General features: G+C 46.5%; 1 protein-coding gene across 2 annotated transcripts in view; it reads left to right on the forward strand.

Moving 5' to 3' along the window:
• Positions 1 to 23,252, forward strand: part of ASCC3 (activating signal cointegrator 1 complex subunit 3) — a 2,113,369-nt gene that overhangs the window by 469,340 nt on the left and 1,620,777 nt on the right. For both annotated transcript variants that reach the window (XM_085611187.1, XM_085611188.1), the window contains exons 6-7: positions 16,361 to 16,565; positions 17,293 to 17,431. In XM_085611187.1, coding sequence (XP_085467313.1) covers positions 16,361 to 16,565; positions 17,293 to 17,431 — 344 coding nt within the window. The remainder of the gene's footprint in view (positions 1 to 16,360; positions 16,566 to 17,292; positions 17,432 to 23,252) is intronic.

The raw sequence follows: 23,252 nt of genomic DNA on the forward strand, positions 1-23,252 counted from the left end.
CTCCTGATAGGGAGTCAAAATGGATAGAGACATTTGGGAAATGGGTCTTACTATCCATCAACTCAGTGATACGATCTGTAAGTGCCAATTGCCTTTTGGGGTGCTACTCCTATGCCCTTTGGGATTTGGTGGCTCAAGACCTCCCAGGTTGCCTGAGGTTCTCTGACCTGTCCTCGCCCATGCTATACAACACAGTCGTGACGTGTCCAACTTCACAATTCGTTGTGACTTGCCCACCACCGATTCCATTGGGTGGGCCATTGGCACTAATGACGCCATTTGCTGCCGTGCTTGGCTGTGATGTACTGGTTCTTCAGACGATGTCCAGTTATCCCTCATGGACATTCCCTCGACTAGACTAGCCTGTATGGGGACAAGGCAGACTCCTCTGTTGAGTGGTTCAAGGAGTGCAGGGCTACGGCACCCTGCCTGGGCTTATCTGCCCCCATCTCACCAGCTGCATCAGCCCTACCATTCTTTTTGCAGCTGCCGCAGAGGCACCCAATAATACTGCCCAAGGTGCCCAGTAGTTTGGCTGTGCCCACCGCCGCTGCGGTCAAGGTCAGTGGGCTGCCCAGTCCCCTAACCCCCTTGCAGCCTCAGCTGCCAAACCCCTTTATCGTGCCCTTAGTGGAGCACTACCACACAGTGGGAGACAGAATCCGACAATACTTATCTAGTTGGCAGGCCATAACATCAGACCCGTCAGTTCTGCAAATTGATCAGCCGGGATATACATTAATTCTGTCACCACCGTTCATTACCCTCCCTCCTCTGCCCCCCAGCAATTTACACGTTTGTGATGTGTCCAACTTCACAATTCGTTGTGACTTAGCCACCACCAATTCCATGGGGTGGACCATTGGCACTAGTGACGCCGTTCGTTGCCATGCTTGGCTGTGATCCACTGGTTTTTCAGACGATGTCCAGTTATCCCTCATGGACATTCCTTCGACTAAGCTAGCCTCTTTGGGGACAAGGAAGACTCCTCTGTTGAGTGGTTCAAGGAGTGCAGGGCCACGGCACACTCCCTGGGCTTATCTGCCCCATCTCGCCAGCTGCATCAGCCCTTCCATTCTTTTTGCAGCTTCGGCAGAGGTACCCAATACTGCCCAAGGTGCCCAGTAGTTTGGCTGTGCCCACCACCTCTACGGTCAAGGTCAGTGGGCTGCCCAGTCCCCTAAGCCCCTTACAGCCTCACCTGTCAAACTCCTTTATCGTGTCCTTAGTGGAGCACAACCACCCAGCGGGAGACATAACCCGACAATTCTTACCGAGTTGGCAGGCCATAACATCAGACCCGTCAGTCTTGCAAATTGGTCAGCATGGATATGCATTAATTCTGTCACCACCGCTCATTTCCCTCCCCCCTCCGCGCCCCCCCCTGAAATTTACAGAGGATCATATCTCCATTTTGCGGCAGGAAATACAAGTTATTTTGGCCAAATGGGCTATCAAGAAGCGGCTTGCGCCAGAAGTTGGACATGGTTATTTGTGCTACTTTCTGGTGCCTATGAAGGACAGAGGCCTTCATCCTATTTTAGCCCTGCCCCCTTTCAACGGCTTCCTCCAGAAGGAGGAATTCAGAATGTTCCAGCTGGCTCAGGTCTTGTTTACCCCCACCTTGGAAAATGGATGGTGGCGTTGAATCTGCAGACCGCCCATCTCCGATCCCTGTCCTGCAAGGCCATCGGCACTACCTGCGGTGCATGGTGGGACAGGAGCATATTTACTTTGCTGTGCTCCACTTAAGTCTCACAAGCATCCCTCTGGTGTTCACGAAAGTGATGGCGGAGGTGGCAGCACACCTTCCGGGGTCACAGGTGCCTGTCCTCCCCTACCTCGACGACTGGCTGTTGAAGGCAGGGTTCACCCAGGCAGTTGTCAACCACATCCAGACTACGACAAATCTCCTGTCATCTTTAGGGTTCGCTATCAATGTGCTGACGTCACACCTGACTCCTTTTCAGATGCTTCCTGTTATCTGAGCCATTCTGGACATGGTTCGGTTTCATGCCCTTTCCCCAGGAAAGAGAGTCCAGGACATTCAGGCTATGACGCTGTTCTTTTTAGCCTCTGGATTCTAGTGAGGTTGACTGAGTTTGCTGTGACTATTGGCATCCTGCACCCTGCTGATTGAGCAGGTTAGGTGGCATATGAAGAGCTCTGCATTTGGATTTCAAGTCTCAGTGGGCCCAACATCAAGGAGACCACCCTGACCATGTTAAGATTTCGGAGTAGACTGCAAAGGATCTGCAGTTGTGGTTACTGGACTGTGATTGGGTGAGAGGTATACCCGCTCCTTTCCACACCCAATGCATCACTTCTGGGTTATAGTGGCCATCTGGGAGCGGTGGAGATCAGAGGTCTCTGTTCTTTGACAGTGTCCCTGATCCATAACCATCTTCTAAAGCTGAAGGCATTAAGCCTTCCTTGCATCCATCAAGGGGAGGCTGGTACAGGTGCTGACGGAAAACACCACCACTGTGCGGAACTACAACAAACAGGGTGGGGTAGGGTCACAGACCTTTTGCCAAGATGAACTGTACCTCTCGAAATGGCTGGACCGCCAAAGAATTTTCCTAGTGGTGAACTACCTGGCAGCATCATTGAATGCCAGGGTGGAAAAGCTCAGCCGTTGGTGACTAGTGGATCACAAGTGGCAGTTACACCTGGATGTGGTGCAAGGTCTCTTTCATCAATGAGGAAAATCTTTGAGCATTCTTGAGGGTGATAAACAGATCAAGCCATCCCAGCGCTTCTGCTTCTTGGAGTTACTGACGCATCTTTCGCTCTCAGACTCTTTGTATCTCGAGTGGAACTCATGACTCCTGTATGCCTTTCTGCTGATACCACTCCTGCAAGTTCTTAAGAAGATCAGGACCGACTGGACCCAAGTCACCCCAGTGACTCCAAATTGGGCACAGAGAGTATGGTTTCTAGAACTCCTGGGCTTGAGCATCTGTTCTCAGATCAGGCTGACCCTTTGTGAGGATCTGTTGTCGCAGCAGCAGCGCATGTTCTGCACCAGGCCTTTTCAGTATCCACCCACCTTCATGCCTGAGGTACAACAGCTGACTACCTTCATCCTTCAAAGAATCAGCAAGGGAGAGATAGAAGATAGGGGACGGTTCACTCAGCTTCCATATAAGAATCGTTATTAATCAAAGAGAGAGTGAGCTCTACTGGTGTATACAAAAAAGATGCAGATAAGATGCGTAAATAATTTAACTTACGGGACGTATAACTACAATTATGGAAGGGATCTGATTACCACTAAAAGGTCCTGATGAAGGCCTCGACCTGTTAGGGCACAAAGCTGAAACATGTTGACTGCTCATGAGTGATGCTAAAGGCAATTAACACGCCAGTTCAACATCACCACCTTACTTTGTAATGATGCCCCTATAATTTTTATCCACATTAAGCTCTACATTTTGAGGTAGAGAAGGTAATTTTATACATAGTATACATTTTTTGCACAGATCCCACCAGTGCCCTCCCACAGATGGAGTCTGCACTTACCTGGGGAAGCGAGCACCTAGGTCCGAAACCCAATGATGATACCACCCAATAAAAAAATCCATAGTGGGGTATCATTTACACCACCTTGGCAACTACTGGATGAGGGGCTCGACAGACACTCAGGGCGTCCATGCTCCACGCACTACCTCCATCCTTCTCCCGGAGGTGGTTGATATCCATGGCAGCCAGGCATTCCTTGACAAAAACTCTATACCGTTGCTTGATGCTGTACTTAGCAGATAGAAAATGCCAGATAGCCTTGCCCAGAGAGTGTCTATTTGTTTTGTCCCAAGCCTGGCAAATCTTCGCTCTGCACACAGTTAAAGGATACCTTTCTGCTCTTTTGGCTTTTTTTGCGGTTGCCAGACAGCCTTCAGTGTTTTAAGTCTCCAGTTGGTATGCAGTTTTTTAAAAGGGTTACAATATGTTCGAGGCATATGAGCTGCAGATCACACACTAAGCATAGATCGCCATCTGGTGTTGGGCCCGGATGTTTGCACTTGTTTTTGTCTTGGAAAAGTCTTTGGAAGTCACAAGATAGGTGACTCCTTCTTTGGATGATAGTGCGCATGGGCATCCGCTCCATTTTCAGATTGTTTTTTTCCGCCATCAGGCTCGGATGTGTTTCTCGCGCTCCAGTTCGGAACCGTCACCGATTCCACTCTCGACGCGCAGTCCTTCAACCTACTCCGGTATTGTTTTCGATCGCGATCCCTAGTTGTCACGCATCTCTTCAACATCGAAGTCCTCGATTCAGGTCGACGAAGGCCTTCGGGCCTACCTGGGCCTTGGTATCTGGCTCATTGAAAGGACGCCATTCAAGAAATGTCCTCAATGTGGGTCGAAATGTACCCACACCGATCTGCATGAGGTGTGCAACCTCTGCTTGTCTCCGGAGCACTAGGCCAGAGACTGTGCAGCCTGTGCCTCTTTCCGCTCGAAGAAGACCATTCGAGATCATCGAGCCATGAGAACAATGGCTCGCTCGTCGGCGCCCATTCCTGATGACATCTTCCAGGAGGGCGTTGATGTACCTGAACAGAAGCGAATCGAAGAAGGCCCCGTCAGCGCCTCCGAAACCGATGACTCCGACATCGAGGACATCACTCCTGGGCAACGGGTCGTAAGTAAAAACGTTGACCCTGACCCCCTTCCTGCACCATCGAAAAAGGCTTCGGTCACACCTTCACCTTCGGGCCCAGGTGCACACCGAGAGACTGCTTCCCATGCCCTGCCCTCGGGCCCTGCAAAGAAGCCTACTAAGCCTTCAGGCGACTCGGGCTCGAGTCAGTCTACCATCGGTACCGAGCGGTCACCGGCACCGATAAAGAAACTGTCCTCCTCCTCCATGCTGATCGCTGCCTCCACATCCAAGCACTCGGCACCGAAATCTACAGGCACCGCTCCATCGACTCCGGAAAAACTCGGAGCCGAGCAAAGAGCCGATCCCTAAAACTTCGGATTCATGCCCTTCCGAGCTGAAAAAGGCCTCGGAACTGAAAAAACACCCGGTTCCACAAGGGGCTACAGAGACTGTAAAACATCACAGTTCTAAGCCAAAGGAGCACAAAACCGTTCCAGAGTCGGTGCCGCGCAAGTCATCCGAACCGAAACGGTCGGCGCCGAAAGACCAACCTCTATCAAAAGAGCTATTTAAGCCAGACCCTAAACAGAAAACTCTTCTAAAAGACCCTAAAACTGGTCAGCTAACTTTAAGTACAAAGAAGAGACCAATGGATACGCCTGTACTGGATCTACCACCTAAAAAAAGGGACATTGCTACATCTCCCCTCAGGGTCCCTTCTCCACCACCTCCCCCACCTCCCTCACCTCCTCCTCCTCCTCCTCCTCCTCCTCCCCCTCCTCCCCCACCTCCACCCCCACCACACCATTCTCCTACACCATCTCCTCCACCAATGGATGATGATGATGATGATGACACCTCTTGATGACACTGGAAGGGGTGCGGATGATGAGCCACTAGGGGATCCACCTTATACCCTTGGGACGATTATAGTACGTCAGATGTCCCTAATGTTCCACAGGATGACATCTACCCCTCCAGGCCTTCCCCTCCGGAGGACACAATGGGTTTTCATCAGCTTCTACACAGAGCTTCCCAATACCACGGGGTTGACTTACATACTGACCCTGTGGAAGAGGATTTTCTTATGGACACCTTTGATAACCCACAAAGGTCTACCACTATTCTGCCCATGCTAAAAGGAGTTACCAAGCATGCACCTGAAGTATTTAAAGATCCTGTCCGGGCTAGGGTCGTTAACCCCAGGATTGAGAAAAAATACAAGGCCCCAGCAGACCCAGCGTACATTAAGGGCCCCGTACCACTAGACTCCCTTGTAGTCTCCAATGCTAGAAAGAGGGCCAACTCTCAAACATAAGGGGACGCTCCACCCCCCGATAAAGAGACCAAACTCTTAGACGCCTCTGGCAAAAGAACCGCTTCACAGGCAGCTAACATATGGCGTATCGCCAACACTCAAGCACTGTTTTTTTTTTTTTTGTTTTTTTTTTAAACCGTTTATTACAAAACTCAAAAAATATACAAAGATGGGCCTACAACCTTCCGGCCGGCCGCTAGTAGACAAAAGGAGCATATGATACACATTGTAGAGCGTGCGTTGCGGCTGAGGAAGATGCACAGGAGTTAGCAGCGTTGATAGCCACACCATCCGGACCCCACTGTACGGTTTCATTTTAAACTGAAAAAACAACCAAAAAAACAAACCCACAAGGCAATCCACAATCCGAAATAGCAGCATGTGCTCCCCTGAGAAGGGGACCCTACCAGTCCATAGGAGTATCAAGAAGGGGAAGAGATCAGGACTAGGGCTGGGTAAACTCAATACCCGGAACAAGGAAGATGGGTCGGCTAAGGGGATGGGGCAGGCGACGGATCGGGCAATAACGGCGGAGCACAAATTCCCCCGCGGTAGGCGTTCCAGGGGCCCCATACTTTCACCCATGTCCCAGGCTTACCTCTCGCCACATACACCACCTTTTCCCGAAACATGCACCAATCCATTTGTTCCTTCCAGGCCGAGACAGTCGGGGACCTCTGGGTTCCCCACAGTTGAGCAATATCACGCTTGGCCACCATATATCCCAGAGTCACCCACCACGTCTGTGGCGCCGAGTAGTCGGTAGGTTCCCACACATTCAACAGGCATCTCCTCGCTTCGGGTAGCAGCACCACATGCGTAACCACACGCAGGACCTCATGCACACCACGCCAGAATCGCTCCACCTCCGGGCATTCCCACAGTATATGTAAAAAGGTCCCCAAAGCGCCACACCCACGCTTACACAACCCGTCCACAGCATAACCCATACGCAGGAGCCTTGGCCCCGTCATGTAGACTCTGTGGAGTACCTTGAGCTGGACGAAGCGAAGGCGGGCCGGTATGGCCACCTCTTTCGGGGAGGCCACCGCAGAGGTCCAGTCCTCGTCGTCCAGCTCCAGTCCATCGGCAACCCAAGCCTCACGAAGGGCAGTCAGCAATCCCGAGCCACTCAAGCACTGTTAGCTAGGTACGATAGGGCATATTACGACCAACTTGAAACCCTATTGCAACACCTCCCGGACAAATATAAGGACAAAGCCAATCACCTTATACAAGAGGGGAAACTCATCACCAACACCTCTATTCGTTGCGCGCTGGATGTGGCAGATACCGCCTCCAGAGCTGTCAACACAAGTGTTCTCCTGCACAGACATGCCTGGCTACGCATTTCAGGTTTCAAACCTGAAGTACAAAGTTCCATCTTAAACCAACCATTCGATCAGGAACACTTATTTGGCCCTAATTTTGATTCATCCCTTGAAAAGATGAAGAAGGACACAGACACATCTATATCAATGGGAGCCTTGCAATCGCAAGCTCCCAGACGTTCCTTTCGTCGTCCCTCTTATAAGGGCACCTCCAGAGGCTACTCCTCTGACAACCCCTCCACCTCTTATAAGACTCCCACCCAGTCTACATTCACCAGAGGTTACCAGAGAAGAGGCTACAGAGGCAACAATAACAAAGGTAGTGGCAAGACCAATAACACCCGCTCTGCCTCCACCCCTACCCAATGACTTCCGACCGTGCCCCCCGGCCCATTCCACTACAGCCGGGGGAAGATTAAAAGAGTTCCTGCCTGTTTGGACCAACATTACCACAGACAGGTGGGTGAGACAAATCATTTAATCGGGCTACTGACTAGAACTCACCTCTACCCCCCAAACATACCACCCAAACTGCGCCCAATGTCGTTAGAACATTTAGCACTGCTCAAAGAGGAAGTCATCTTCGTCCTACAAAAGAGTGCAATAGAACCAGTTCCCCTGCACCAACAAAACACTGGAGTTTACTCTTTGTATTTTCTCATATCAAAAAAGGACGGCTCTCTGAGACCTCTTCTGGACCTCAGATCCCTTAACCTCTACATACAGTCAGACCATTTTCACATGGTCACACTTCAGCAGGTCGTTCCTCTTCTTTCACAAGGCGACTTCCTTGCCACTCTAGATCTCAAAGACGCCTACTTCCATATTCCCATTCACACATCTCACAGGAAATTTCTCAGGTTTGTAGTGAACGTTCAACACTACCAATTCAAATTACTCCCTTTCGGAGTCACCACAGCACCCTGGGTATTCACCAAGTGCCTGGCGGTAGTGGCAGTTCATCTAAGAAGACAGCACATTCACGTCTTCCCATATCTAGACGACTGGCTCATAAAAGCCAGCTCATACAGTCAGTGTGTACACCACACTCGCGCCACTATTCAACTACTCCACAACTTGGGGTTCACAGTAAACCACGCAAAGTCTCATCTACAACCGTCCCACATACAACAGTACCTAGGGGCCACAATAGACACCTCAAAAGCGCTTGCTTATCCTGGTCCAGCCAGGATAGCAAGCATGCGCAAGCCCTCGTAACCAAATTTCAGCCTCTACACTCTCTTCCAGCTCGAGTGTTCGTGCAACTCATAGGGATGATGGCCTCTTGCATATTCATAGTGCCTCACGCAAGACTCCAGATGCGTCCTCTCCAAGAGTGCCTAGCACGCCAATGGAACCAGGCTCAAGGTCTGTTAACAGATCTGCTGTTGGTAGACGGTCGCACTCACCGCTCTCTGCAGTGGTGGAACACCAAAAACCTTTCCAAAGGGCGACCGTTCCTAGAGACAGTTCCACAAATTGTCCTGACAGTGGATGCATCGCTCTCCGGCTGGGGAGCTCATCTTTTACATCACACCATGCAGGGCAGGTGGACCCCTCAACAGAAATTACTCCACATCAACCACCTGGAGTTAATAGCCATATTCCTAGCCCTAAAGGCATTCCAAAAGCAAATATCAGGCAAGGCTGTCCTAGTCCGCACGGACAACATGACAGCCATGTACTACATATAGAAACAAGGCGGGACACATTCTCTACAGCTCTCTCATCTAGCACAGAGCATATGGAGATGGGCTGTACTGCTGAACATTTTTCTCCTAGCCCAACATGTCCCGGGAGTCCAAAACAACATAGCCGATCTGTTAAGCCGTCAAACGCAACAGATTCACGAGTGGGAACTTCATGCGCCAGTTCTTCAACCATTTTTTCAAAAATAGGGGCCAACCACACACAGACCTCTTTGCCACACACGAAAAAGCCAAATGCCCAAGCTTCGCGGCCAGTTTCCCACACCCATTGTCCAAAGGCAATGCAATATGGATGAATTGGTCAGGCAGATTTGCGTATGCTTTTCCTCCTCTCCCACTCATTCCATTGGTGGTGCGAAAGCTACAGCAACACTCACTGACTCTCATTCTAGTTGTTCCAACTTGGGCCAGACAACCGTGGTACACCACATTACTGGAACTCTCTGTGGTTCCACACCAAAAACTGCACCTCTCCCCACGCCTCTTAACCCAGAACCATGGAGAGATCAGACACCCGGACCCAGCTCAGCTCAACCTTGCGATCTGGCTCCTGAGGTCTTAGAATTTGGTTACCTTAACCATCCCCCTGACTGTATGAACGTTATTAAGGAGGCTAGGCATCCCACCACTAGGGCCTGCTATGCAGCCAAGTGGAAAAAATTTGTTATATATTGTCATAACAACACCATCAATCCCCTAGATGTGTCTATCCAACACATCATAGGTTACCTACTACATCTCCAAAGGTGTAACTTGGCTTATACATCCATTAGGTTGCACCTCGCTGCCATAGCGGCCTATTTACAAAGTAGGCAACACTTATCACTTTTCAGAGTACCTGCCATCAAAGCATTTATGGAAGGCCTCAAAAGAATAATTCCTCCCAGAGTACCACCCTCACCTGTGTGGAATTTAAACATAGTTCTCACAAGACTAATGGGTCCTCCATTTGAACCTCTACATAAATGTGAACTACAGTTTTAAGATGGAAGGTTGCTGTTTTAGTGGCCATCACTTCTCTTAGAAGAGTTAGTGAGCTCCAAGCACTAACCATTCAGGAACCATTCTTACAAATACATCATAATAAGGTTGTTCTACGAACTAATCCTAAATTCCTCCCTAAAGTTATTTCTCCCTTCCACCTCAATCAGTCTGTAGAGTTGCCAGTGTTGTTCTCGCAACCACAAACAGTCGCAGAAAGAGCTCTTCACATTCTGCATGTCAAAAGAGCACTGCTTTATTACATTGAGAGAACAAAGCCTTTTCGCAAGACAAAACAGCTTTTCGTATCCTTCTCACAACCACATAATGGCAACCCCATATCAAAATCTGGATTAGCAAAGTGGATTGTCAAATAAATACAATTTGCTATCACAAAGCAAAATGAACATTGTCAGTTCCCCCTAAGGTCCACTCCACCCGAATGATAGGGGCTTCAATGGCATTTTTAGGGAGCATTCCCTTACATGACATGTGCAAAGCCGCTACATGGTCTACACCGCACACATTCACAAAGCACTATTGTGTAGATGTGCAAACAAAACAGCAAGCTAGTCTGGGCCAGGCTGTACTTAAAACATTATTTCAAACTACTGCAACAGATACTGGTGGTCGCCGCTAAGGAGGCGTACTGCTATACAATCTATGCTTAGTGTGTGATCTGCAGCTTATATGCCTCGAACGGAAAATGCTACTTACCAGTATGCATCTGTACTTGGCATGTAGAGCTGCAGACCCACACACGCCCACCCACGTCCCCGGCTTCCTTTATCTGTTCCAGTATGATCTTATTTAGATACAGCATACATGGGCATCTTTTGTGTTTCTCACAAAACTCTATCATTTCACTGTTGGTGAAAAACAATCTGAAGATGGAGCCGATGCCCATGCGCACTATCATCCAAAGGAGGAGTCGCCTATCTTGTGACTTCCAAAGACTTTTCCAAGACAAAAACAAGTGCAAACATCCGGGCCCAACACCAGATGGCGATCTATGCTTAGTGTGTGGATCTGCAGCTCTACATGCCAAGAACAGATGCAAACTGGTAAGTAGCATTTTCCTTATTTCCTCCATCTCCCTGTGCCATACCAAAGTAGCACCTTACCTTGGTCAATACGTTTCTGATGTGCACTCCCTTTGATCCACTTCACAGCTGCCCCCTGCGGCTAATCACCCTCAAGACAGTGTTCCTCATCACCATAACATTTGTGCAGCATGTGTGAGAGGTTCAAGCTCACTGTGTCAACTCCACCTTCTTCCCAGACAAGCTGATTTTGTGGACATGAGCATCTTTTTTGCGTAAAGGTATGACGTTGTTCCACAACAGTCTGATCATTACTAGGTTGGCGTTCCTTGCTTTACACACCCCTCTAAGGAGGAGAGACTCCATCGCTTGGACCCCAACAGAGAGCTGAGCTTCTACATTGATCAAAACAAAGACCACTGGGTGGCAGATCAGCTCTTTGTGGGGTTTGCTGGAGTGGAAAAAGGCAAGGGTGTGCAGAAGAAAACCATCTCCTCCTGGATCACGCTGTGCTACACAGTGTCTAAAAAGCAGCCTACAGAAGGAATAAATGTGCATTCTACCTGGGCCAAAGTTGCTACCACTGCATCAGCATCCGGAGTCGGTGTCCTGGACATTTGTCAGGCACCTACCTGAGTGTTCCTCCATACGTTCAAAAAGCACTATTGTCTGCACAGTCAGGTCTGCCAAGAGGGGCATTTTGCCCGCTCGGTCCTGCAGAACTTTCTGGTTTGAGTCCAGCCACAGACACAGCTCCAAATAGGTTCTGCTTTCTAGCTGTTTAAAGGGTGATGAATTTGCAGCTAGAAGTCTCTATCAGAAGAACAAGTTGCTTACTTCTATACATAAATAAGATTCCAAGTCTTGAAATCTAAACACTGCTCACACCAATTTGCTTTTGGGGCTCCGTATCTGGTGGCACTGGCATTCTTGAAAGCAACTGATGTCAGCATGTGGAAGTGGTGCCTATATAGGCTCCACACTTCATTTCCGGAGTGGAACGGCATCAGTGTGGAGCTGCACAGTGGCACTTAGCGGCGTGTGGAGGTACTGCTGAAAAGTTTCTGGCTCCAGCCTTATGCCTGGGGAATATTGAGAAGGTTCAGAATCTGCTGCTAGAGTATCTACCAGAAAAAGCGATACCGAAGGTAAGTAACATGTTTGTCAACAGAGGACCACCTCTTTTTAGCTGAGTGACAGTTTGCTTTATGACAAAAGGGAATGGTTGTATTTCTTGGCAAATTGAATAAGGCCCTGAATGCGTATTTAGGTAGTCACTTCATTGGAAAGAAGGAAAATTGAGGGAAGTCCATCAGCCAGTTATTGCAGTAACCTATTATGTTAGGAGCTTGGGGAAATTAAGGGGTGCCCCAGCTAGTTAATATTGGAGATATGGGCTGTGAGAAGAGTAGGCCAGGCGTCACAGGTGGCATTGTTGGAGTTTCGCATTGGCGGTCCCCCACTAGTGGTCAGTTCTGTAGCGCCAAGAGGCAGCTGCCAGAGCTTCGCGTTGAATCACGGTGCGAGCGGCGGGTTCTTGGTGCGAACGGGCCCCATAAGCTTGACTAGAGCTCCCTGAGCCACGCCAAGGATGCCAGGCCTGAGAGGTACTCCTTGGAGGTCAGGAACTCACTGCAGCTGGGTTCAGGGGCTGGTGCAGGATGTTGAGCCTTTTATGTCCCTGAGACTCAGATCAAGAGGTCAGCAGACTAGCCCTTGGAGTCACCCTGGTGTCCTGGGTTCAAGTGTGAAGGTGCAGGTCCAGTTTTCTCTTCACCCAGGCAAGAGGGAAGCAGGTAAGCAAAGCAGGGCAGCAATTTCTTCAGCGCAGCAGTCCAGCAGATTAGCATTCCTTTCAGCAGCACAGCAGTCCTTCTTCCTGCCAGAGTATCCACACTGAAGAGTTGGTGTATGACGTCCAGTATTTATACCTAGTTGTGCCTTTGAAGTGGAGAGAAGCTGCTATAGGCATGCTTTTGAAGTGCACAGGTGTCCCTGCCTACCTGACCCTGGCTCCAGACTAACTATTGGGGGTATACAGCCCTTTGTGTGGAGACAGGACACCGCCTATTCAAGTGTATGTTGGGCTGGGCCCAACTCTTCCCTCCCATCCTGCCACTGATGGCCCATTCACTCAGACCTAAGCTCTCATTGTGTGTGGCGGCCTGGGAGAAACACATAAAGCTCAACTGCAACCCACCCACATGTGACCCAAGGACAGTTTGCCATCACCAAATGGCATTGGCAAAAAAAAGCCAACTTTCTAAGAGGGGCATTTTCAGAACTGTAATTTAAAATCTGACTTCACCATAAGTTAGGATTTTAAATTAGGATTCCAGAGACACCAAACATGAACTGGTTACCTATTCCCATTTGGAAATTACACTTATAAAGTGTAATAAGGCAATTCTAATGTTATCCTATTGGGGTGAGGTAGGCCTTTTAGCAGTGAAAACAAAATTAAGAGATTTTCACTACTAGTGCATATAAACTTAAAAGTACATGTCCTACTTTTTAAATACATTGCACCCTGTCCTCTGGGCTGTCCAAAGCCTATCCTAGGGGTGACTTATACGTATTAAAAAGGAAGAAGTGGGTCTGGCAAAAGGTTTACTTTGCCAGGTTGAAATTGCAGTTTAAAACTGCACACCCACACAGGCTGCAATGGCAGGCCACAAACATGTTTGGAGTGCTACTGCTCTGACAATGTTAGTAATTAATTTTTCCATGCACATTGAAGGGTTTGACAGTAAACCGACAATTTTAGGCAAAGAGTAAATTTCAAGCAGTCAGCAGGAAAGTGATAGAGTTAAGAGAAGAGAGAGGAGTAGGCAATTTGTTAAAGTAGATATCTTTTATCTTCAAAGAACTCAGAATAAGGGAGCGAGGGTGTATCCAATGTTGAATTGTAGTGAAACAATCCAAGATGCAGGATTGGATGTGGAGAGTGAAGGTGAGGAAGGTGAAGATGTGTCTGTATCACAGTACGGAAGGTGAGAGAAGCAAAAAGAAAGATGATGTCATCAAAAGAGGTGGTGTAGATGGAGATTAGGAGAGAAGAGGAGAGCACAAGAACTGATCCGTGAGGGACACTGAAAGGAAGAAGTATTGGTGAGTGTGTATTTGAGCACAGTAGTGGCTGCTGCTTAACGGGGGTGGTGGGAGATTTAAAAAAAATAATCCACTTACCTGCAGGCCTCTCGGTCCTCTTCAGTTGTCAGCACCCAGGAAACACAAAGGTTCCCCTTGGCAATCACGACGCTGCTTTGAGCAGCATCATGATTGATCGGAGCGCAGTGGATTGGTGCTCAGACGGTGACTATAAACGTGTGTATGTTCTCCACCCAGGGTGTGCAATACAGCCGGTGGAGAACTTGCAAAGTGCGCATGACTGTTAGGCTATACCAAAGGGGATGATGGACGGAGCATTTGAGCAAATTAAACACTCATCCCCAGTCAAATTATCTGGGTTTAATCCATCATCATTCTTTAGCTCACTCCACCACCCCAGTTCAGACATGGCCATATGCAAATCAGTCTGACCCTGTGCCTCATGGGAACAGTCCAGCCCGAACTGCCAAGCCATGTCTTCCCTGGACCAGAAACAAGCATCCTGGGACCGGTTACGGGTTTATAACCCTCATCAGCCAGGCTATCTTGAATCCAGTGGCAAAGTGAGCAAGGGACCCACATCTGGACATACCCTGCCAACTTAGGGCGAACAAAGCCATACCAAAGGGGATGGTGGACGGAGCGTTTGAGCAAATCAAACACTCTCCCCCAGTCAAATGATCTGGGTTTACTTCTTCATCATTCTTTAGCTCACTCCACCACCCCAGTTCAGACATGGCCATATGCAAATCAGACTGACCCTGTGCCTCATGGGAACAGTCCAGCCCGAACTGCCAAGCCATGTCTTCTCTGGACCGGAAACAAGCATCCTGGGACCGGTTTTAGGTTCATAACCCTCATCAGCCAGGCTATCTTGAATCCAGTGGCAAAGTGGGCAAGGAACCCACGTCTGGGCATACCCTGCCAACTTAGGGCGAACAAAGCGATACCAAAGGGGATGATGGACTGAGGTGATTGTGGTCTGAAGGCGCGTTAACGTTGGTGACATGGGAGAATGCTGTTTCCATTGAATTTAAGGCACGGAAGCTATATTAGAAGGGGTTGCAAAGGTTCTTGGACGATAGATATGTAATAAGTTGGTTGAGGACTAGGCTCTCCAGTGCATTCAAGAAAGAATGGAGGAGTACTATTGAACAATAGAGTAGGAGGAAGGGTCAGCACTGTTGTTTTATGTTGGTAGATTTGAAACAATATGGGTACATGCCACTTATGAGGAAACGCGCAAAACTTGGAACTTAGACAGAGAAGTACTTTAGAGGAAATAGGTTAGATTCTAATAGTTTTAAGGCTGAAAGGATCTCAAGATGGATTGGCTGATTTGAGAAAGGGGAAGTAGACAGAACTTCTGAGAGACGGGTGAAGGTTCAAGATGGAGGGCAGCAAATAGAGTAGCAAGAACGTCCTGGTTTTTCTGAACTTCTGGGACAAATATGGCACAAAATCCGTTGCAGAGTGTGGGGTGTAATGGGAGATACGGTTGGGAGATTAATTTATTAATTGTAGGTGTAGTCGAAAGTCAGTAGCTAGAGCATGATCAAAAAATAAAAGGAAACAATAATTTGGAAGCATGGGTCTCACATTAGTGAACAGGGTCGAACACACAGACTTATCATGGATTGAGTTGTGATTAAGTTCTACTATGCCACACCTCTGTTTAAACCGCTTGCTATTTTTCTATTTACAGAATCGTTGAGTGCTCCTTGATGTTTATGACTCAGAACGAACATTTATATTGACCAGTTGTACATCAGGCTACCTCTAGTTCTATTAATGCCTACATTGATCTGAAAAGACAAAAACTCACATTTAAATCACAGACAGGATCAGGGAAAGTAGACTTCCTTTCCACCAACAAGTCTAGGGTACCTACCGTGCTTCATGTCATTAGAGACATCGTGTTTCTTGTTTTAGGATTTTATGTGGAAACGTAATGTATTCAGGGTGCTGGAGACTACGTTTGTTTTCGTTGAACTAATTAGACTAAGCATTGAAAGCAATGATTTGAAAGTGAAAACCCCATGACTGAAAACGCAATGTTTATGATGCTATGGGGTAAGGTGGCCATCTTTAAAGAGCCATAGGTGGCAGCTGGCGTACCCGCGCAAGACAGACTCCATTGCGGCTTCTGATAATACGAATACATCTGTTGTTTAGCTAAAGAAACGAGAAACATACACTAGAAACAGTTTTTCCGTGATTAGTTTGGAAACGTCATCTGATTTTTGTATTTGTTTCAGAGCAATGCAAGAAATTTCCAGGCGACAGCAGCAAACCTAATTACGGATGCCAAGTCACTATTCTGTCCGAGCAGGAAAAGCTGCTAATGAAACAGTACCGTCGCGAGGAGAAGCGGCACGCCAAGCGCGAGCGGCGGGTTGACGACGGCGACGTTTTCGGAGAAGGGCTAATGAGCTTTGATCCGAAGGAGTTGCGAACGCAAAGGTAATAAATGTCAAAAAGTGGAAAAATCAACATGTTGTAATTGCAGCTCTAATGCCCCCCCTCCTAAATCATTTATTTTCTCTTAGCGGAACAAACATTTTGTGTGATGCGAGGATTCTGACTAACACTCTCTAGCCTATGTTCTGTTTTTTTTCTGGCTGAAAAACTAATTTTTGGAAGAGGAGGCAGTGATCTGCTTAATTAGAATCTGCTTGGCCGCGTCCACATGGGCAAGAGATGCAGATTAGGGCGGTAAACTGTCTTCCTTGGGTTGCTGCGCACACACCACTGGTTTAAGATTTATGAAGTCTGTACTAAATGTATCGAAACTATCTGTTTTTCCTCTCTAGATTAATGGCTACTATTTTCCATGTTGTCACTTGGAAGTGGGGGGCGGGGGGAAGCAAATTACGGGCTGTGTTGAAACCGAGAAATTCAGTGTGGTTGGCTTTTTGAATTTTAACTCCATAAAATGATCAGTACATAAGGTGCGGTGGAGTGAAAATAATAAAGCTATACATATGAAAACATACTGTTCTCCTTCAGCTGGTGACCTCGCAATAACAATACATATAGGCAATTGTACCCCTCCACCACCCCCCAGATAAATGGTATATCTGTTTTTTTCATGCCTTATTTTCCCTCATGTCAATTACTTGTTGCTTTTATTAACTCACATCCGTTTGTTGAACCCAAACTAATGTGTTTATATTGATTTTCTTTGCAGAGAGCAAGCCCTTCAAAATGCTCAAGTCATGCCAATACTGGGCAGAGAGCGGGATTACCGGGAGAGAATACACTATCCACATGTGTATGACTCCCATGCCGAAGCAATGAAAGCCTCCGCGTTTGTAGGAGGCGCCAAAGTAAGACCGCTTGGAACCATCTTTTCTTAATCCAATCTGCATGGCACTGTGGGATTGTGCACAACATATTTTGGTGGAGGGTTGGGCAATGGGAGGTAGGAGATTTTACAAAGATCCCACATTTTAGTGTTCTCCTTAAGACCAGATTGTTCACTAACAAACTCACAACAAGGTTCAAGGATAATGGTCCAGATTGGTGGAGCAAAGTAGTTCCAGGAAAATGTTCACTAAAAGCCCCAGTACCACAGATAAGTGCAGTATGTTGCCTGGAAAGCACAGTCATGACCCTGAGCATGGAGAGGTGGGGATAGTCTCACGTGCGCTTGCGGGTTTATGAATAATGAGTATAATGTGGTCCTTGGAGCATAGTGCATTTCAGTTTACTGGAGTTGTCTGATGTATGTATGTATGTTTATATGTGTGTGTTTATATATAGCTATGTGTGTGTGTGTGTGTGTATATATATATATATATGTGTGTGTGTATAAGACACACATAGAGTTAGAGTTCTGGCTCTGGCTCAAACGTGAAAAGCACTGAAATACTTCACTTATCATTCGCAGCACAATCCATAACTTATGCTACCGCTTTGCGTTGTGTATGGAATCGCACATGACATCATTGATGTCATCACAAGCCACACAATACACCCCCACTGACATCACTGATTAACTCATTGCTCAAACAAACATATTGCTACATAGGAATAAACATGTTTTAAAAAACCAAAAGAAAATGGACTGCTAGTGTATACATAGTGAAGGAGGATGATCGAAGAAGAGAGGTAAAGGTAGAGTTAGAGACCAGGAGAATGAGAGAGAGAAAAAAACTAGAGAACATGCAAGAGCGAGACAACGGTAAATGGATGATGGAAGAGAGGGGATGAGGGAGTAGCATACAGACAATGATAGAGAGGTAAGAGACCGAGAAGGAGACATAGATACATTCAAAATGGCTTGGCCATGCTGATCATACAGGCCCTATCACACAAGTGCATGTGTCAATCTGATCAGCCAAATCATGTACCTCAGTGAACGAGAATGCTACACCAACATGTTAGGACTGTACATCTCGCAAGCCTTACTTAACAGACCACCAACTCCACAAGCTGAACCTCTATTGGCCCAGTGTAGGAAAGTCAGACAAGTGGACAACCCTCTGCCCCATCTTCCCTACGCCCACCAACATCAACCATGAAATCCCTTGACTTTTCACTGAACCCCCTCACTGACTTATCGTCTCAAAAAATAGAACTTGCAGTCACATATCCTGTAAACATAATTGTAAAACTGTATGTTTTTGTACATTATTAGTAAACTCTTTCCACTTAATAGAAACACAAACAGCACAGATATCAGAGGTGATGTCGTCAGTGATGGCATCAATGAAGTAATTGTTGATGTCATCCTGGTGTGAGTTAGGACTTGCGCTGCAAACCATATCTGGAGAATTTCTGAGTTTTTTTTGTATTTAAGCCAAAACAATGACTTTTTTTTTTACTTGAATGTCTAGGGATTTTAACCTGTGATACACGTCATTCATTTGCTATGTATCGCTTCCCCCTCAACATTATTGGATGTACCCAATCCACTGCGGGTGACCACCTCCCTCTTTGCTCTGCCTTGGTTAAAGATCACTTTAAAAAAATGTTTTCTCTAACTTATAAACGTTTTGGAAATGCTGTTCCATCTTACCTTCTCCCACCTTCTTATTCTGTTCACCACATCAGATCTGGACTTTGCTCTCCATGCAATAAAGAGTGAAAAGCAAAATTTTCTCCTATTTTGACAGGTGAGCATCTCCTCTGGCACCCTTGGTACAGTGCCTGTCTCCTGGTCTTGTGCTCTGGACCACTCTTGATTATACCCCATATACTGTTTAATGCTTAGACCTGCGTTCTCATTGCATGGTTGATATCTCTTAGGAGTACAGGTTTCTGACCTAAACTGAGCTTTTCTGACAGAGCTGAAAGGTCATGCTTCCAGCATTAGTTTCTGTTCGCCTGGGAGATGGCCAAAAACTCCCAAAATCCTAAAATGACATTTCCTTCTCCGACATCATCTGCTCAATCATCTTGCAGTAAAGGCAGCCTCCTCATCAGTATTTGCAGCTGGTGCCATGTATGACTGGGTCTTTTCTGCCATCTTCAATGTTTGAATTGAGCGGTCTTTCCTTCACACAAGTGTTCTGCCTCCCTGCTCTTCTGCAAATAGGGAATGTGCCACCTGTTGCCGGGGAAAAGGCCCTTATTGTTGTGATGGAATATTACCTGGGCTCACAACCAATAAGAAGTTCAGAATACTCTTTCAATTGTAAAATAGTCTGCAGACTTCATGGAAATAACAGCCCTCATTACTTAGACGCACTGGGTCTGCGGTCCTGCAAGAGAGGCTGCAGACTTAGCAGTTGAAAAAAAAGTTGAGTTCTGTATAATCTAGTCCCTAAATGTTTTTATTGATGCCAAGGCACACCTACGGGGTCAATAATGTATGTGGAGAAAGTTACGTCTTTACATTTTAAATGGCTTCAAAATGTGTCTTCAGTCTGTGGACTGTTTTTCAAGGCAGCAAACTCGACACACTCAAGATGGCACCGGCCACGCAGAACAGAATTGGGCAACCCTAAGTATCACACTAGCAAAGAGGAATATTGCACAACACTGGGGGGCGCCTACGATCCCCTCCCACGGGCAGTGGTGTTGTGACCTAGACAGTGCCATGGTTGCGGAAAGAGTGGTCTTTATTAACAGGGGATGCCCTTGAAAATGGATACAAGTATGGGGGAAGTGGAACTCATTTCGGGGAAACATATGTGCCCATCACCCGAGGACTTGGATCCGGATCTCAGTGACTGATTAGCTGGAAATATGCTTGTAACGGGAAGTCCCCGATGCAAGGCGTGGAGTTTTTTAAGTACTGTACGACGGTGGGATGGGCGTCATTGTACTACTAATCCGATTGTTATGCATAGTGGTGCTACGTAGTATGTCATATCAACAACAAACTGTAATAGTCAATAATGGTGATCATTTCTGCTTGATGTGTATAACCTTAATAAAAATGTTTTGAAAAAAAAAAAAAGATGGCACCAGCCGCCCACGATCCAGATTTCGAGGCCACGGACTAGTGCCGTCATTTTAAATGTGAAGTCCTTGGGAATTTGCCCACCGACTAGAGCACACAAACCTTTTTTTTTTTTAAAAATAAAACTTGTCTTTTTGTTTTGTTGAGGGGGTGGCATTGGGGCTGACCTCATATAGGGCCTGTGGGTTAGGGGGTGCCTGCCCTGCTCCAGAGTATGGCCTATTATTTTTTTTTTTTGCAACGCTGGGCCCATGCCACTGTCCTGTATTACTAGCCGCAAGAGAAAAGTTTCTATTGTTGCTGGCCAGTCAGAGCCTCCGCAACTTCTCCTTTAGTCCATAGGCCCGAAGTGGACGTCGCAAACAAAAAGTGAATATTTCCAATGGGAGGCCTATATTTATTTATTTAATTTTAGTCCGCAGGCCGAAATGGCCAAGGGATATGAAGCAGTTATAGCTTTCATACCTGCTTCTCAACTTTTTTAAAACACTTATTCTTCATGCCATTTCTGCCAATTAATTATTCTTTTGACTGCTCCGTGTACTACTTTGTCGATAACACACTGCTCTTGATCAGCTTTTCAACAAAGCACATGTATAGGAAATAGTTGAAAATGCATTAACAACCTAAAATGTAATCAAGCTAACGCAAATGTCAGTGTGATGAGCAGCATTCCAACTCAGTTATCCTCTACTTGGGGGCGGAGCTTTTGCGATCAGTCAGGGCTTTAGCGCTAGGGGTGTGCAGTACGACAATGTTTGTTGGCGCCCCCAATGACCACCTTTGCCACGGATTCTCTTACTACCACCCTTTAACAGTGCCCATCAAGTCTCCATAATCACTCTCTTTCACTTGCATTTATTTTGTTTCATAGTGCCACTGATACCAGGTGTCAGGGCACTTTACATCACACACGCTACACAGAGAATCCATCATAGGTGTGTAAATTAGTGTATAGGAAATGTTACATAAGACAGAGGACTACAAGGTGTAGAAGTCCACATGTCATCCATACTGGTAACAGTATAGTTTAATAGTGCTTGATTTAGAGAAGCGCACACACTCAGAATTTAAAACTCAACGCCATGATTGAGGGTTCTCTTTAATAATCAGAATTGGTTTCTATCTAAATGAACCCTTTTTGCAGCATCAGCATAATGAAAGACTGGGTCTTAACGCTCTAATCTATACTTTGCATGCAGTTCTTTGATGACAGTTAATAGCTCACTGTTCTATGTTAGGATTGTAGCGTACACTTCAGTTAACTCGAGGATCTCCCAGACAAAAGCAGTAACCCACTGACCTATTTACATTATGTGCACTTTGTGATCTGAATGGTACACGTTCTTTGCAGCAGGCATGTTAACCCTCTGCGCAAATAATCATGACTTCTAAGATCGACTTTTTTTTCACTTTCCATCAGTGCTGAGAAAGGTAATTAGCTTTCTGGCCTTTCAGCGAGGTAGTGGCCTCGGCGTTTTCTTGTTTGGATTATGCAAATCATGGATATTTGGGCCTAACCCAATATATCCTCCAGCATCTGATCATCATTTCTGCATTTTCCATGCCATGTTCATGTTACACCTGTGTTCGATATTCTTCACTGGCTTGGCTTTCAATCTATTGGTGGATCAGACTTTGAAATTCTTGGCATGAATTTGTGCATTTTATACAGTTGGTCCACCATTATAGTATGGTAATAGATGTTAATAGGTTGAACTTCACAGCACAGCCGTCTGCACAACATCTAGTTATCAATTCTTTAAAACATACATAGAGTGGGCTTTGGCTCCATCCATAGGAGTATCACTATCTCACCTTATGATTGGTTGTTTGGGGTATCATACCACCTTCCAAGAAGTCTTCCATTACAGTCTATGTGGGACTATTTTACAATTGAAAAGTACACTTAGTCTTCACGCTAGTTGTAATATATATTTTTTTATCATTTGCATGCTACACAGAAAGCAGCCACTTTTTGTTACTTTGTTTTGCTGCATTGACCAAGCCAGTTCAACAGGCTGTAATGTGATAACCAGCCTATGTGAATTCCTGTTTTTCATGTTTTACACATAAAAGCAAGACCTATTGGCTTTGCTAATGTTTGATCATCAATGGCTTTTAGCATGTGTAGTGTATTACCTCTCCTTGTTCGCAGCAGCACTGATAATAAACAGTACTGGAAACATCTAAAAGCATTCTTGATCTACAAGTAAACCTCTGCAATATGTGCTTTACAAGCACATTTAACCTAATTTAACAAGCTTACATTACCAAAGGTGTTCTTTAACAGCCTTTCATATGTCTCCTTTTCGATTCATCAGTGCTTCTTTGAGTAATGACTCCAACACTGTTACTAAGTTGCATTACGTCCCAATATGACCATCTGTTTTTTTTCCCAAATAAAAAAAGCACACATCAACAGACATATGACAGTCAACAATTATATGGCATTAACACATTGTAGCAGTCTGGGCATGATGCAAACAATGGAAAGTAGGGCATCCCAATAAAGAGTATGAAACCAATTATGCATCGCCCAGTAAGCACAGATATATAGTAGTTCAGTCCTCTGTATCGCAAGTACCATTTCTTGTCCAAGTAACTTCCACGCAGTAAACTCTACATGTGCCTCATGCAGCCAACCAGGACACCCCACCACCCCACTTCCATCCCCTGCATCGTTGACAAAGTTTGTATCCCCTAATAAGCAGATCAATCTCCCGCACCCCCTCCCC

Source organism: Triturus cristatus, chromosome 6, assembly GCF_964204655.1.
Source record: "Triturus cristatus chromosome 6, aTriCri1.1, whole genome shotgun sequence".
Classification (NCBI taxonomy): Eukaryota; Metazoa; Chordata; class Amphibia; order Caudata; family Salamandridae; genus Triturus; species Triturus cristatus.